At 41.6% G+C, this 14,811-nt stretch overlaps 1 protein-coding gene across 1 annotated transcript; it reads right to left on the reverse strand.

The window, feature by feature from the left end:
• On the reverse strand, nucleotides 1-13,794 carry LOC127547361 (zinc finger protein 501-like). The gene is made up of 3 exons (XM_051974243.1): nucleotides 12,990-13,794; nucleotides 5,638-5,694; nucleotides 1-1,758 (listed from the first exon to the last, which is right to left on the reverse strand). The coding sequence occupies exon 3, from the start codon at nucleotides 1,692-1,694 to the stop codon at nucleotides 297-299; it is 1,398 nt and encodes a 465-aa protein (XP_051830203.1). The 5' UTR covers nucleotides 1,695-1,758; nucleotides 5,638-5,694; nucleotides 12,990-13,794; the 3' UTR covers nucleotides 1-296.
• Nucleotides 13,795-14,811: the final 1,017 nt, after the last annotated feature.

A 14,811-nucleotide genomic window follows, 5' to 3' on the forward strand; every position in this document is an offset into this window, starting at 1 on the left:
TTTTGGACAGAAATTTGAATGTGTTTAATATTTCAGATTTAAATGACTAACCATGAAATGACAACTAATGTTTTATAGAAGCATTTTAATCTTTTTTTCAAATGCCTATACAACATCACAGTCATTAACAAATTGTGCTACTTGGACTCTCAGGGATTAGGAAAATGATGAATCTAACTGAGTCTTCCCCACAATCACTGGATTGCCAATATTCTTCTCAAGTACAAATTATCTGAAATCCTATGAGATTTTTACTACACATCAATGATTTCATGAATTATTAAATTCACAGTGCTTTACTTCGGTGTGACTTCTCTGATGTTTAGAAAGGCAAGACCTCTGGCTAAAGGTTTTCCCACATTCATTACATTTATAGGGTTTCTCTCCAGTATGAATAAACTGATGTTCAATAAGGATGATTTTCGGCTAAAGGTTTTTCCACATTTGATGCATTCATAAGGTTTCTCTCCAGTGTGAATAAACTGATGTTCAAGGAGAGATGATTTACGACTAAACATTTTCCCACATTTAATACATTCGTAAGGTTTTTCTCCAGTGTGAATAAGCTGATGTTCAGTAAGGTGTGTGCTCTGACTAAAGGCTTTCCCACAGATAGCGCACCCATAGGGTTTCTCGCCAGTATGAATTCTCTGATGTTTAGAAAGGCATGAGCTTTGGCTAAAAGCTTTCCCACATTCATTACAATTATAAGGTTTCTCTCCAGTGTGGATTCTCTGGTGCTTAGAAAGGCAGGAACTGCGGTTGAAGGCTCTCCCGCATTCACTACATTTATAGAATTTATCATTAGTATGAATTCTGTGATGTTGTGTAAGGAGTGTGCTCTGGCTGAAGGCCTTCCCACATTCACTGCACTCATAGGGTTTCTCTCCAGTGTGAATTTTCTGGTGTTCAAAAAGGGAAGAGTTGCGGCTAAAGGCTCTCCCACATTCATCACATTTGAACGGTTTCTCTCCAGTATGAATTCTCTGATGCTGACTGAGGTGAGCACTCCGGCTGAACGTTTTCCCACAATCATTACATTCGTAGGGTTTCTCCCCAGTATGAATTCTCTGGTGTTGGTTGAGGTAAGAACTTTGACTGAAGGATTTCCCACACTCATTACATGCGTAAGGTTTCTCTCCCGTATGAATTCTCTGATGTTGAATAAAGTGGGTGCTCTGAAGGAAGGCTTTCCCACATTCACTACACTCATACGGTTTTTCTCCAGTATGTATCCTCTGATGCTTATTAAGGGACGAACTCCGACTGAATGCTTTTCCACAATCATTACATTTGTAAGGTCTCTCTCCAGTATGAATGATATAATGCTGAGTAAGGGTTGAGTGGTCACTGTAAACTTTTTCACATTCATTACATTTATATGTTTTCTTCTCTGTATCTCCCTGATTTTTAATTATATCTAAAGACTGTTTGAAGTTCTTTTCATGTATATTATATTTATGTAATGCTTTTTCTACAGGAACTTTCTGTGGTGTAACTAAGGTTGACTTTAGACTATGTTTTCTTCCAAACTCATTACATTCATGACCTCTTTCTCTAGGAGTCTCATTGTGAGGGGCTTGCCACTGATGTCTCTCCTCATTTACCAATTGATTCTTTAACCAAGCACCACATTCCTGGCTTTCTCTTAACTTGGAGTCTGAGGAACTATCTTGTGATTCCATCACTACCATCTGAAATGATCTTTTTCAGAAATTTACTCCTCTGGAGTAAAGCCTCAAGACCTGGTGTCCCAGTCTGAAAAACAAACAAACAAAAAATCAGTTGGAAGATTTTTTTTCAGTGCCGGGAAAAAGATAAATGAGAAAATAATGTAACTCAAAAGCATGACTACAAGGAGCATATGATTTTGATACATCATTTAAAATGGTTCTATAATCTGGCAGGAAGAAAGGTGATAAAAGGAAATGATGCCTGAAGTAAAGTGAAGATGATCAAAGAGAACAATGACAGTGTATGACCAATATAGCATAATTTAACTGTTTGGTTATGTGACACTTCTAGCATTTAGAAGTTGTTTTATTTTTCATAAGAAATATGACTTTCTGAGATTTGAATAACAATTGCCATTATAACAGTATTATTTTTTCAAATTAGAAAGGTTTTATTAATCATAATCCACAATCTGGTGGTGTTAACATGATATTTCTGGAGAGTTTTGAAAGTTAAATCTGTGCTAAAAATGGAGAGCATCTGAATTAAAGATCTACTTAGGCTTCTTTCAGTTCTATTCCCTTATCCTTTCTGTTTGAAATCAGATTCCCTATTTGGGTTGATGAGGCTTATAGATCTGTGACGCCTACTTGTTCTTATAGCAGGTGGCTTTTTAGTCCTGTCCTGGGCCAGTTGTCACTTTAGAAATGAAGTTTCCTTGCAAATTAAGACATCTCTGAGGTACCACTTCACATCTCTCAGATTGACTAAGATGACAGGAAAAGATAATGGTAAATTTTTTTTTAATATTATAGTTTTTTATTTACAAGATATATGCATGGGTAATTTTTTACCACTGACAATTTCAAAATCTTTTGTTCCAACTTTTCCCCTCCTTCCCCACATCCCCTCTCCCAGATGGCAGGTTGACCAATACATGTTAAAAACAATATATGTATACATGTGATAACGGTAAATGTTGAAGGGGATATAGGAAAACTAGGATACTGATACATTACTGGCAGAGTTGCAAACTGATCCAACCATTCTGGAGAGCAATCTGGAACCATGCCCAATGGGCTATCAAATTGTGTATACATCTTTGATCCATCTGTGTCATTACTGGGTCTGTATCTCAAGGAGATCTTAAAGGAGGGAAAGGAACCCATGAGTGCAAAAGTGTTTGTGGCAGCCCTTTTTGTAGTGGCCAGAAACTGGAAACTGATTTGGATGCCCATTAATGGGAGAATGGCTGAACAAGTTATGGTATATGAATGTTAAGGAATATTATTGTTCTATAAGAAATAGTCAGCAGGCTGATTTCCGAAAAACCTGGAAAGACCTACATGAACTGATACTAAGTGAAATGAGCAGATCATACAAGAGAACAGCAACAAGATTATGTGATGATCAACTGTGATGGACGTGGCTCTTTTCAACTATAAGGTGATTCAGGCCAGTTCCAAAAGACTTGGAATGAAAAGTCCCATCCACATTCAGAGAGAAAACTAGGGAGACTAAATGTCTCCATTAATGAATGTGGATCAGAATCAGAATGTAGACTGAATATAGATAAAAGCATAGTATTTTCACCTTTGTTGTTGGTTGTTTGCTTGTTTTTTTTCTCATTTCTTCCCCTTTTGATCTGATTTTTCTCGTATAGCATGATGAATATGAAAATATATTTAGAAGAACTGCACATGTTGAACCTATATTGGATTACTTGTTGTCTAGGGAGACGATGGGGGAACAAAGGGAGAAAAATTTGGAACATAAAGTTTTCCAAAGATGAAAATTGAAAACTATCTTTGCATGTATTTTGAAAAATAAATAGCTATTATTATTTAAAAAATAAAAGTTTTATGCAACAGTAAACAAATACAAAAAGAAATGAAGTTTCTTTCTGAGAGGTGTCAGCTGTGGCAGCAAGTGAACAAGATGTGCTCCTAGCTTGGATTATCTTTGACCTTCCTATTAATACAGTAGTGGGCTTCAGCAAATGAAAACTTTGATTGCTCCATGCAGCTTATTTCCTGTATGTGGCTTCTAAAACTCCTAGAACAGGCTTCCGCTCTAAGAAAATCCCAGGAGCTTCATATGCAATTGAAATTTTGTCTGCTAAGTTGGACTGTAGGGCTCCATATTGTTCCAGACTGAAAAACCTAATTTCTTTTAGTGCCACAAATGGCTTGTAAGAGAAGTGGAGACAAAGCTTAATAAGAGAATGCCTTCAGAACCACCCAGCATGTACATCCACATTCACCAGCACGTATAAAGCTCATTATGGGGCCACCGCTTCCATGGTCCAGGGGTCCTGTGAAGACAATGTCTAGCAGGAGAGCAGGATATTGCAGGAAGAGGGGAGGGGTGAGAGGACTGGGAGAGGCCTTGACCTTTGCCCCTAAACCATAGTCCAATTGCTGGCAATCTGTGTTGCCCTGAGTCTCAGATATAATGCCAAAGTGAAACGTCTGAGCTTTGCCCATAATAACGTTATTCCCAGTGGCACCTTCATGGGTTATTAGGTATTTGATGAGAACCTAGATAAACACGAATGATTTCACACAATCCTTAAAGTCACTGAATTTTTCAGTTATACTTGCACCAAAATGACTCAAGGTCTTATAGTCATCATGTTTACAGGGTTCTCTCCGGTCTGAATGAATTGGTGTTCAATAAGATGGCTTGCAAATAAACATTTCCCACATTTAAAATACATTTAAAGGTTTTTCTTCAATATAGAAATTTCTTCTAAATAAAGGCTTTCAAAAATTCATTACACACACAGGACTTCTCTCCAGCATGAGTTCTCTATGATTATTAGTGGATGAGCTCTCACTGAAAACTTTTCTACCATCATTACATTTGCAGTTACTTTCCCAGAAAGAATTAAATAATGTTAAATAAAGGCTGAGCAGTAAAGACTTTTTCCATTACTTTATAAGTCTTCCTCCTTATCTTTCCCTAATATCTAATGTCTGAATTCTATTTGAATTTTTTTTTCTGTGTACAAGACACTTATGTAGTCTTTTTTCTAAAAGAACTTTTATATAACAAGAATAGGACTCAAACTAAATTTTTTTTTGTCCCCAAATGACCTCACTAGTGACCTCCTTCTTTAGTGAGAATATTCTTGGGATGACTACCGCTTGTGTCTCAAGTCTTTCTTGATTAATCAAGCTTCTCTAAACTTTTGGAGTACCAGCGAATATCCTCTTGAAATCTTTCCATTACCACAATCTGAGATGATTTCTTGGTTTCAGAAATAGCACCTTAAATGTGATTGGAAAGAATTAAAAAAATACACATACCCAGATCTTCTCTATGCTAGGAAAACTGAGAAGTTATATTGAGAAGGTAATGAAAGTGAAGAGAAAAATGACAGGGAGCATATGAATTTGCTACCTTTCAAACATGAAGAATGGCAGTCTAAGAGGAAAAGTGGAAAACAAGAAAAGTAGTTTCTTTATAAAAATTAAGATGACCAAAAAGAATGAAGGGATTAATGGTAAAAAGAGGAACTAAGAAAAGGGTTTAAGTAGAATAAGAGGAGAATGATAGTACTCCAAGGGGTTATATAGTAGCTTTAAAAATTGTAAAGCAATGTGCTTTACATATATTAATTCACTGGACCCTCATGACAACCTTAAGGGATAGGTGCTATTTTATGTATATATGCACAAATATGAACATATGTGCATGTATGTCTATAGATACATATAAATAAACAAGTTCAGATAAGTCAAATTAATTCTCCGGCTTCATAAAGATAGTAATTATCTAAATCAGGATTTAAATTCTTATCTTTATGACTTCAGATTCTGTATTCTATTCACTGTCCTCATGAGCTATGCCAGGGAAGGATATCTGGGGATAATATTTTAGGAAGTGCACTCTGCTACTACCCTAATTAAGGCCCTTATTACCTCATTCTTGAATTATTGTAATAATTTCCTAACTTACCACAAGTTCCAGTTTCTTTCTTCTCCATCCATCATAGTATGTCACCAATAACTTGACCTGTAATTTAACACCATTCAATTTTACTAAAATCAGTAATTTCTTCCTAGAACACAATGCTTTTTTTACATTTTCTTAATGTCTACATGATGAAATCATTTAAAATTAATCCTGTTCTATTAACCTTATCTTCATCATTCTCCTTTATTTAGGTCTACTGAATGATAAAGCAAAATGCTTTTATTTCTTTATTTATAAAAAAGCTTTAGCATTCCCCATGAAAGCGATGCCATTTCATTCTTTCCACTAATTCCACATCCAGCCTTAATCAATGAGGTGTTGTCTCAAACAGATCTGAAAGAGACTTTAGCTTAAAAAGGCTGAGGCCTCCTACTGCATCTGGGCCATCTCTGGTCATCCTGATTTAAATCTTTCCACTGGACCCAGAAGGCTCTGCAGGAGAGACTGAGGCTGGTAGATCTGGACAGCCCTGCCTCACTTGTATACAATTCATTTGCAAGTCAAGACATCACTTCCCTGATGTCACTGGTTCTCTTCCAGAATGAAGAAAAACCAGTAACAAATCCCCAGCCTTTAAAACTGCTTGCCTGACTCATAGTAAATGCTTAATTAAGTGTCTGCTTACTGACTGGAATCATTCTCCGATTTATTATTTGTTGTCCAGTGAAGTTGGAGACATTTCTGTAATCAAACTATACGTCTTTGTGTGTTCAGACCTCCCTTGTCTATTTCAGATAGGAGTGAGGTTTTTCTAGTATTCACATCCTCCCTTTCCTCTACATCTGCATCCTCTTCTTCTCGTGGATGACAATTAGAAATATATCAATATATTTTCTTTCTCTTTTCTTCAAATGGCAATTCACCTCGAGAAACTCTTTTAATTCAATTTCCTCAATATGCTTTGAAAACATTAAAATTCTGGAAGTACACTTGTTTCTTCTCTTCCTAATAGAATGCCAGCACTATGTCATCCAGTTGCTCAAATAATCTTACATTTCTAGATTTCTCTGAACACCTTATTTGCATCTTGAAGTTCATATTTAGCAGAAGGATTTTCCTCAGAAGTGTTGAAAATTCTCTATTGCACTAAGATCCATTTTTGTCCCTGTACAATTATACTTGACTTTTCAGGTATTCTTGTTTGAAATCCCTGTTTTCTCTATATTTTTGTTAGTTTTTCATACTTAAATGTTGTTCATAATTTTATTTTTCTTTTTTCCTACCATATTATATTCTAAGGTCTCCTCTCATTTAGGTAGAAATTTCCAGGTCCTATGTAATCCTAATTGTAATTCTTTGGTACTTGAACTACTTCATTCTGGATAGTTGCCCTTTCTTTCACATGGGAGGCTGGATTTTGGTTATGGCATTCCTGAGACTTTTCCTTCTAGAGTTCCTTTTATAAGTGATTGGTAGATCCTTTTTTGTTGCCCTTTGGATCTAAACAATCTTTACATATCATTTCTTGATATATAATGTCTTAAGCTTTTTTTTTTTTTTTTAATTATGGCTTTCAGGGAGTTCAGTGACTATTAAATTATCTCTCCTTGAGCAGGTCAGTTATTTTTTCTATCAGATAGCTTTCATTTTCATCTAATTATTTGATTTCCCTCCCCCAAGATTTCTTGGTATCTCCTAAAAATCACTGACTTGTGATTGGTTTATTAAAAGTTTTCAAGGAGTCCACTTCTTGGGTAATCATTCAATTCATAAACATTTGTCAAGTGCCTATTATGTGCCAGGCATTGTGCTAAGTCTAAGAAATACAGAAAAAAAGCCAAAAGATATAGTTCCTCCTTCAATGAAGGAGATAACATGTGAAAAAATATATACAAAGCAAGCTATATGCGGATAAATAGGAAATAATCAATAGCGGGAAAGCACTGGAATTAAGAGAGGTGGGGAAAGATTTCCTGTAGGAAATCTGGGTTTAGCTGGAACTTACAGGAAGCCAGAGAGGTCAGAAGTCAAAGTGCAGGAAGCAAAGCATTCTAGGCATTGACAACCAGAGAGAGTGCTCGGAGCTGAAAAATAATGTCATGTGAAATAACCAGGAGGCCATTGTTATTCAATTAAAGTATACATGTCAGGGAGAAAGATATAAAGACTGGAAAGGTAGGAAGTTATAGGGCTTTTAATATCAAACAGAGCATTTTATATTTGATCCTAGAGGCAATAAGGAACCACTGGAGTTTACTGAATGAGGGGGAAGGGACTGACATGATCATATGTGGGATTTAGGAAAATCACTTTAGTGTCTAAATGGAGGATAGGCTAGAGTTGGGAGAGGCTTGAAGCAGACAGATCCCCACACCCTCACTAGCTATTGCAATAATTCAGGACCGAGGTGATGAGGAGCTACACCAGGGAGGAGACAGTGTCAGAGGAGAGAAGGAAGCATATGAGAGAGATGCTGCAGTGGGGAAATCTAGGAGAGATGCTGCAGTGGAGAAATCTAGGAGAGATGCAGAGGGGAAATGTAGGAGAGAGGCTGCAGAAGTGAAATGTAGGAGAGATGCTGCAGAGGGGAAATCTGGGAGAGCTGCTGCAGAGGGGAAACCTGGGAGAGATGAAGAGGTGAAATCTAGGGGAGATGGTGCAGAGGGGAAAGCTAGGAGAGATGCTGCAGTGGGGAAATCTAGGAGAGATGCAGAGGGAAAATGTAGGAGAGATGCAGAGGGGAAATGTAGGAGAGAGGCTGCAGTGGGGAAATCTAGGAGAGATGCAGAGGGAAAATGTAGGAGAGATGCTGCAGAGGGGAAATCTGGGAGAGATGCAGAGGGGAAATGTAGGAGAAAGACTGCATTAGTGAAATGTAGGAGAGATGCTGCAGAGGGGAAATCTGGGAGAGCTGCTGCAAAGGGGAAACCTGGGAGAGATGAAGAGGTGAAATCTAGGGGAGATGGTGCAGAGGGGAAAGCTAGGAAAAATGGTGCAGAGGTGAAATCTGGGAGAGAGGCTGCAGAGGTGAAATCTAGGAGAGCTGCTGCAGAGGGGAAACCTGGGAGAGATGCTGCAGAGGGGAAATCTAGGAAAAATGGTACAAAAGTGAAATCTGGGAGAGAGGCTGCAGAAGTGAAATCTAGGGGAGATGGTGCAGAGGGGAAATCTAGGGAAAATGGTGCAAAAGTGAAATTTGGGAGAGAGGCTGCAGAAGTGAAATCTGGGAGAGATGCAGAGGTGAAATCTAGAAGAGAGGCTGCAAAGGGGAAATCTGGGAGAGATGCTGCAGAGGGGAAATCTGGGAGAGATGCAAAGGGGAAATCTAAGAAAGATGGTGCAGAGATGAAATCTAGGAAAGAGGCTGCAGAGGGCAAATCTAGGAAAGATGCAGAGGGGAAATCTAGCAGAGAAGTTGTACTGCTGAAATCTAGGAGGCGCTGAAGAGGCAAAATTCACAGTTCTTGGCAATAGCTTGCATAAAGGGGTTGAGAGAGAATGAGTATTCAACATGAGTATTTACTTAAGGGATTGGATCTGACTTCTAAGCTACTCATTCCCCTTCCAATCCTTTCCTCCAATCCTTTCATTTCTTCTGGGTATTCCTATGGTTCTTGGGGAAATGAGTCTGCTTTCAGTTCTTTTGGAACTTGCAATCATTTTTGATCCTGCTCAGTATTTTCTCTGACTCATCTCTTCAGTTTTGGTTCCTAACTAGAGCTTTGTGACAGGGCCCAACTTTACCCTATGTTGTACTTTTGGTGCGACACTGGTCAGCCCAAAGGAAGTGAAAAATATTGACTGAAATTCAGAAAACATAAAAGTAAACAATTTCAATGAGGATGAAAAACGGGATTATTTTTAAAGCAATACGGAGTCATGGGAAACTCTTCCATCAAATTAAATTTTGAAAAGAAATGGACACGTCAAAGTCAAATTAAGACATATTTATTAAGCACTTATTTTGTGGCAGGGACTGTGCTCAGCACTGAGTATACAAAGACAGAGAGAAGCACTGTCTCTGCCTTCAAAGACTTTATATATTAGGAGATAACATAAAAAACTAGACAGATACACTTTATATGCAATATAGATGGAAGACACTCTGAGGAGAAAGGTCTCCAGAAGTAGGTGGGGTTTAAACTGTGTTTTGAGTGAAGACTGGGAAGCTGAAATAGCATCTAATAAAGTATAAGAAAAGCAGTGTTCCTCTGTATAGGAAAGTAAAATGTCAGAAGCCTGGAAAGGCAGAAAAGAACCAAAGAATCAAATTGATATCAAAAAAAGGAGTTTATATTTAATCCCGAAGGTAAGAGTGAGCTCCTTAAGCAGAGGGGTAACGTGGTCAGATCTAAGTTTTAAGAATAGTTGTTTGGCAACTGAATGGAGATGGATGGATTATGAGTAAAAAGATGGAGAAAGAAAACCCAACGACAGTCGTTCATTGAGGTGACGTGAGCCCAGACTAGGAGGGTGGCTGCCTGAGTGGAAGGAAAGGGATGGATAGATGTTATGAAATAACAGTATTTGGCAAGAGATTGGCTCTATGAGGTAAGTGAGAGGGAGGACTCTGGAATGACACTGTGAGGATGGTGGAGTCCTCAACAATAAGAGGAAAACTGGCAAGTGGAAAGAGGATAAATTTTATTTGATTGAATTGAGTGTGAGGACATGCAAGGGAAGCTAGTTGAGCTTGAAGCTCAGGGCAAAGCCGAGAGTTAGATATGCAGGGAATACTGGGTAACGAATGAGAAATGCGACTGTGGCACAGTGCCGGGAACAGTGTAAAGGATGATGTAACTCCCAATGAGCTAAGGATGGCGAGTGAGCCAGTCAGTAAGTGTTTGTTAAGTACCCACAATGTGCCGGGCATTGGGGATACCAAAAAAAGGCAAAAGATAGTCTGCTCCTAAGGAAAAAAGGTCAAGATGTAAACACCAGTGTAAAAAAAAAGGAAATAAACGGGGTAAAGTGGGGATAATCAATAGAGGGAATGCACTCGTGTCGAGGGGGAACAGTGTCAAGAATGACAAAGTATTTTTTAAAAGCTCATTGGAAGGGAAAGAACAGGATCAGAAAAGGGCTAGGACCCCTGACAGCGGTCAAAAGGACAAAGACAAGTGAAAAGAAAGAAGGCAGGGATTTATCGGTTTTCTTTACAAATTAAAATGACCTTGAACACTGGAAATAACAATAAAAAATGACTATGGAGTTGAAATCAGCCGGCTCAGGAGCTTGATTCTGCCCTGAGGCCCTGAAAGCCCTGGGAGCTGGGCCTGCTGAGTCACATTCAGTGTCCAAAGGATCGTGGGAAACGGGACAAGTACTGCGAGACTGAAGTCAGGACCACGGCTTCGATTTTTTTAAAAAGAAAAAAGGGCAGCTGGGGGGGCACTGGCTCAAGCACCAGCCCTGAAGTCAGGAGGCCCTGAGTTCGAATCTGGTCTCAGACACTTAACACTTCCCGGCTGGGGGACCCTGGGGAAGTCACTTAACACTTCCTGGCTGGGGGACCCTGGGGAAGTCACTTAACACTTCCTGGCTGGGGGACCCTGGGGAAGTCACGTAACACTTCCCGGCTGGGGGACCCTGGGGAAGTCACTTAACACTTCCTGGCTGGGTGACCCTGGGGAAGTCACGTAACACTTCCTGGCTGGGGGACCCTGGGGAAGTCACTTAACACTTCCTGGCTGGGTGACCCTGGGGAAGTCACGTAACACTTCCTGGCTGGGGGACCCTGGGGAAGTCACTTAACACTTCCCGGCTGGGTGACCCTGGGGAAGTCACTTAACACTTCCCGGCTGGGGGACCCTGGGGAAGTCACTTAACACTTCCCGGCTGGGGGACCCTGGGGAAGTCACGTAACACTTCCCGGCTGGGGGACCCTGGGGAAGTCACGTAACACTTCCTGGCTGGGGGACCCTGGGGAAGTCACTTAACACTTCCTGGCTGGGGGACCCTGGGGAAGTCACTTAACATTTCCTAGCTGGGGGACCCTGGGGAAGTCATGTAACACTTCCTGGCTGGGGGACCCTGGGGAAGTCACGTAACACTTCCCGGCTGGGGGACCCTGGGGAAGTCATGTAACACTTCCTAGCTGGGGGACCCTGGGGAAGTCATGTAACACTTCCTAGCTGGGGGACCCTGGGGAAGTCACGTAACACTTCCCGGCTGGGGGACCCTGGGGAAGTCACTTAACATTTCCTAGCTGGGGGACCCTGGGGAAGTCATGTAACACTTCCTGGCTGGGGGACCTTGGGGAAGTCACTTGACACTTCCCGGCTGGGGGACCCTGGGGAAGTCACTTGACACTTCCCGGCTGGGGGACCCTGGGGAAGTCACTTAACATTTCCTGGCTGGGGGACCCTGGGGAAGTCACTTAACATTTCCTGGCTGGGGGACCCTGAGGAAGTCACTTAACACTTCCTGGCTGGGGGACCCTGGGGAAGTCACTTAACATTTCCTGGCTGGGGGACCCTGGGGAAGTCACTTAACATTTCCTAGCTGGGGGACCTTGGGGAAGTCACTTAACATTTCCTAGCTGGGGGACCCTGGGGAAGTCACTTAACATTTCCTAGCTGGGGGACCCTGGGGAAGTCACTTAACACTTCCCGGCTGGGGGACCCTGGGGAAGTCACGTAACACTTCCTGGCTGGGGGACCCTGGGGAAGTCACTTAACATTTCCTGGCTGGGGGACCCTGGGGAAGTCACTTGACCCCAATTTCCTCAGGAAAAAAAAAGGAAAGAGAACAAAGTTTACAAACCACATGCCGGTGAGCCTGACTGAAAATGAAACTTAGAATACCGGCGGAACTAAATTTCTATTAAAAACACTCAGAATAATAGTACTGTGAATTAATGATTTTATATTAAAAATATTCATAACAAGACATGAGGAAGCTGAATTCTCCGCAAGTGAGACTGACTATAAATCTGTCACTGAGTTAATTTAAGCTTGGCGAGCGCCCCAGGCTCGGAGTCACGGAAATTTCACTGAAAGGGGAGGAGAGGAAAGGCGAAATAAATACCAGCACTCTGCACGTGTATGTGTTAACCGTATCCCGCAAGCACCCAACGCCCTTGCCTCTGGATCACGTGGACAGGTCCGCGCGAAGCACCCTAGGAACCAGACTGAGGGGCGCTGGCTGTCCACAACCGGGGAAGAGATTACAGCAGCGCACGCCGGACTGTATTGCGCATGCGTTACCTCTGTTCTAGGTCCCGCCTCCCCGGGCGCGCCCCCGCTCAAATACCAACACGTGCGCGCGCACAACCCAGCACGCACACACCGGCAGCACTCTTACACTTGAAGACACACCTAGCTTGCACACACAACGCACACTCACGAACACGCCTCCACCAACAAGCGCAACTCCCTCGGGTCCGAACTCACCTTCCGAGCGAGCGGAGCCGGCTTCGAGCCAACAAAGGCAACCGACGCTCCATCTTACTGAGAAAGCACGCCTGCGCAGACGGGCCCGCGAACTACGATGCCCAGAATCCTCCGCGCTTCACTCCTCCATTTCCCAGAGGCCTCCGGGCGCGCCCTCCCCAGCTTGACCGGGGTGCGAGCGGCTGTTCAGGGGCTTCCATCACGGGACAACTAGAGGTCATCTAGACGGTCCCCCTCTTTATGCAAAGAAGGAACCTGAGACTCAGAAAAGGGAAGCATCTTCCCCAAGGTTGCACAGTTAGTGCCGGAGTCAGAATTAGAACTCGGCTCTTGGCTCCAAATGCAGCCTGCGCTTTCCCACGTCCCCCAGCTTAGCTCGGGGCTGCCTTGTCCGCCGGGCGGCAGCTCACGGGGAGGCCCTTGTGAATGCCGAAAGACTAGGAGAGTGGGAACACGTCCCCCTTAGGGCTGATCAGGCCTAACTATGAAGGCCCTAATTGCCAAAAACAAGAAGGTTCTGTCCGGAGGCGGGAAGCCATAGCCCACTGACTGACCGTCGGTTTTCCTGGCGAATCATCGGAGAAAAAAGTTTAATGTACCCGCGGGCACACATACAGCTCTACGAAGTGAAATCTAGCTTTGTTACGTGTGTATGTAGTGAAAGGCCCACGTTCATTTCCAATTGGCAATTTATTCCCTTTCAATATGTTGTAATACAGAGGCAGAGTCACGGGGAAGCAAAAGGGAAATGGAGTGAAAAGATTTTTTCACCAGCGTCCAAATTTAAAGACAATGGACATTTTTAACTTAACTAAAAAATCTGGCTCTGATTCATGTAAATATCAAATTGTTTTCTCATTGAAGTCTATTTTCTTCTATTTCCTTCCTTTTCCATTCTTCCGGTATTTTTGTGTGTGTGTGTGTGTCTGTGTGTGTGTGTGTGTCTGTGTCTGTGTCTGTGTCTGTGTCTGTGTCTGTGTCTGTGTCTATTTTACTGGGAAAGCCATATCTGAAGAAAATGAAGTTTTTAGAAAAATTGGTTATCAAGAAATTGAGTAAAATAGGGTTTTCAAAGTGCTTTTATCCTATTGTGATCCTTGTAAATTCCATCAGGAAAGGAGTAAGTAATACACAGCTTCAGGGCTGCCTCAGTATTTACGGAATATTAAAAAACCTAGATGTTCTCTAGCATGTGAACAGATCCTCTGCAGGATGCATGGGTAAGAATCAGCCAAGATGAGAAGGAGGCTTGGATGGGTTGGGATCAGCCACTTTGGGGAAGGGTAGAAATCTTGATGAGATCACAGGACCACAAAGGCACGGGTTCACTGTATATAAAGTGACAGGTTATCTAAGGGAACCCTATTTCTATCCAAATCATGACTCCTTAATGTACCTTGAAGTACAAACAGTAACTCCATGTGGGGCTGAAATCAGTGATTCGCCCTTCCCCCACCACAACAGCTAATATGTAGGTAGACTTTGTTAGAATTAGAAGACATTGTTTTAAATTTTGTGACTTTGTGAATTTACAACTTACTAAAAATCATCTGCCAAACGTATGCAATGGATAAAAACTCCAGTTCCCCATCCTAAAAACAGATAAACTCCCCCCAGGCTGATTGGCTCTGAGCCCATGGAAAGATCTCATGGAAAATTGAGAAATCAAAAAGGAGCAACAAAAGTTATCAGATAGTAAACCAAAGTCATGTGGAAGCTGGTATATACAACGAGTTGTCTACTGTATACATTTAGAGACAGCTAGGTGGTTTCAGTGGATGAAGCTGGAATTAGAAAGACTTGAGTTTGAATCCAGTCCTAG

This window comes from Antechinus flavipes, chromosome 2, assembly GCF_016432865.1.
Source record: "Antechinus flavipes isolate AdamAnt ecotype Samford, QLD, Australia chromosome 2, AdamAnt_v2, whole genome shotgun sequence".
In the NCBI taxonomy this organism is placed as follows: domain Eukaryota; kingdom Metazoa; phylum Chordata; class Mammalia; order Dasyuromorphia; family Dasyuridae; genus Antechinus; species Antechinus flavipes.

Coding starts and splice junctions, on each gene's coding strand:
- LOC127547361 (XM_051974243.1), bottom strand. CDS start 1,694: ATGGTAGTGATGGAATCACAAGATAGTTCCTCAGACTCCAAGTTAAGA.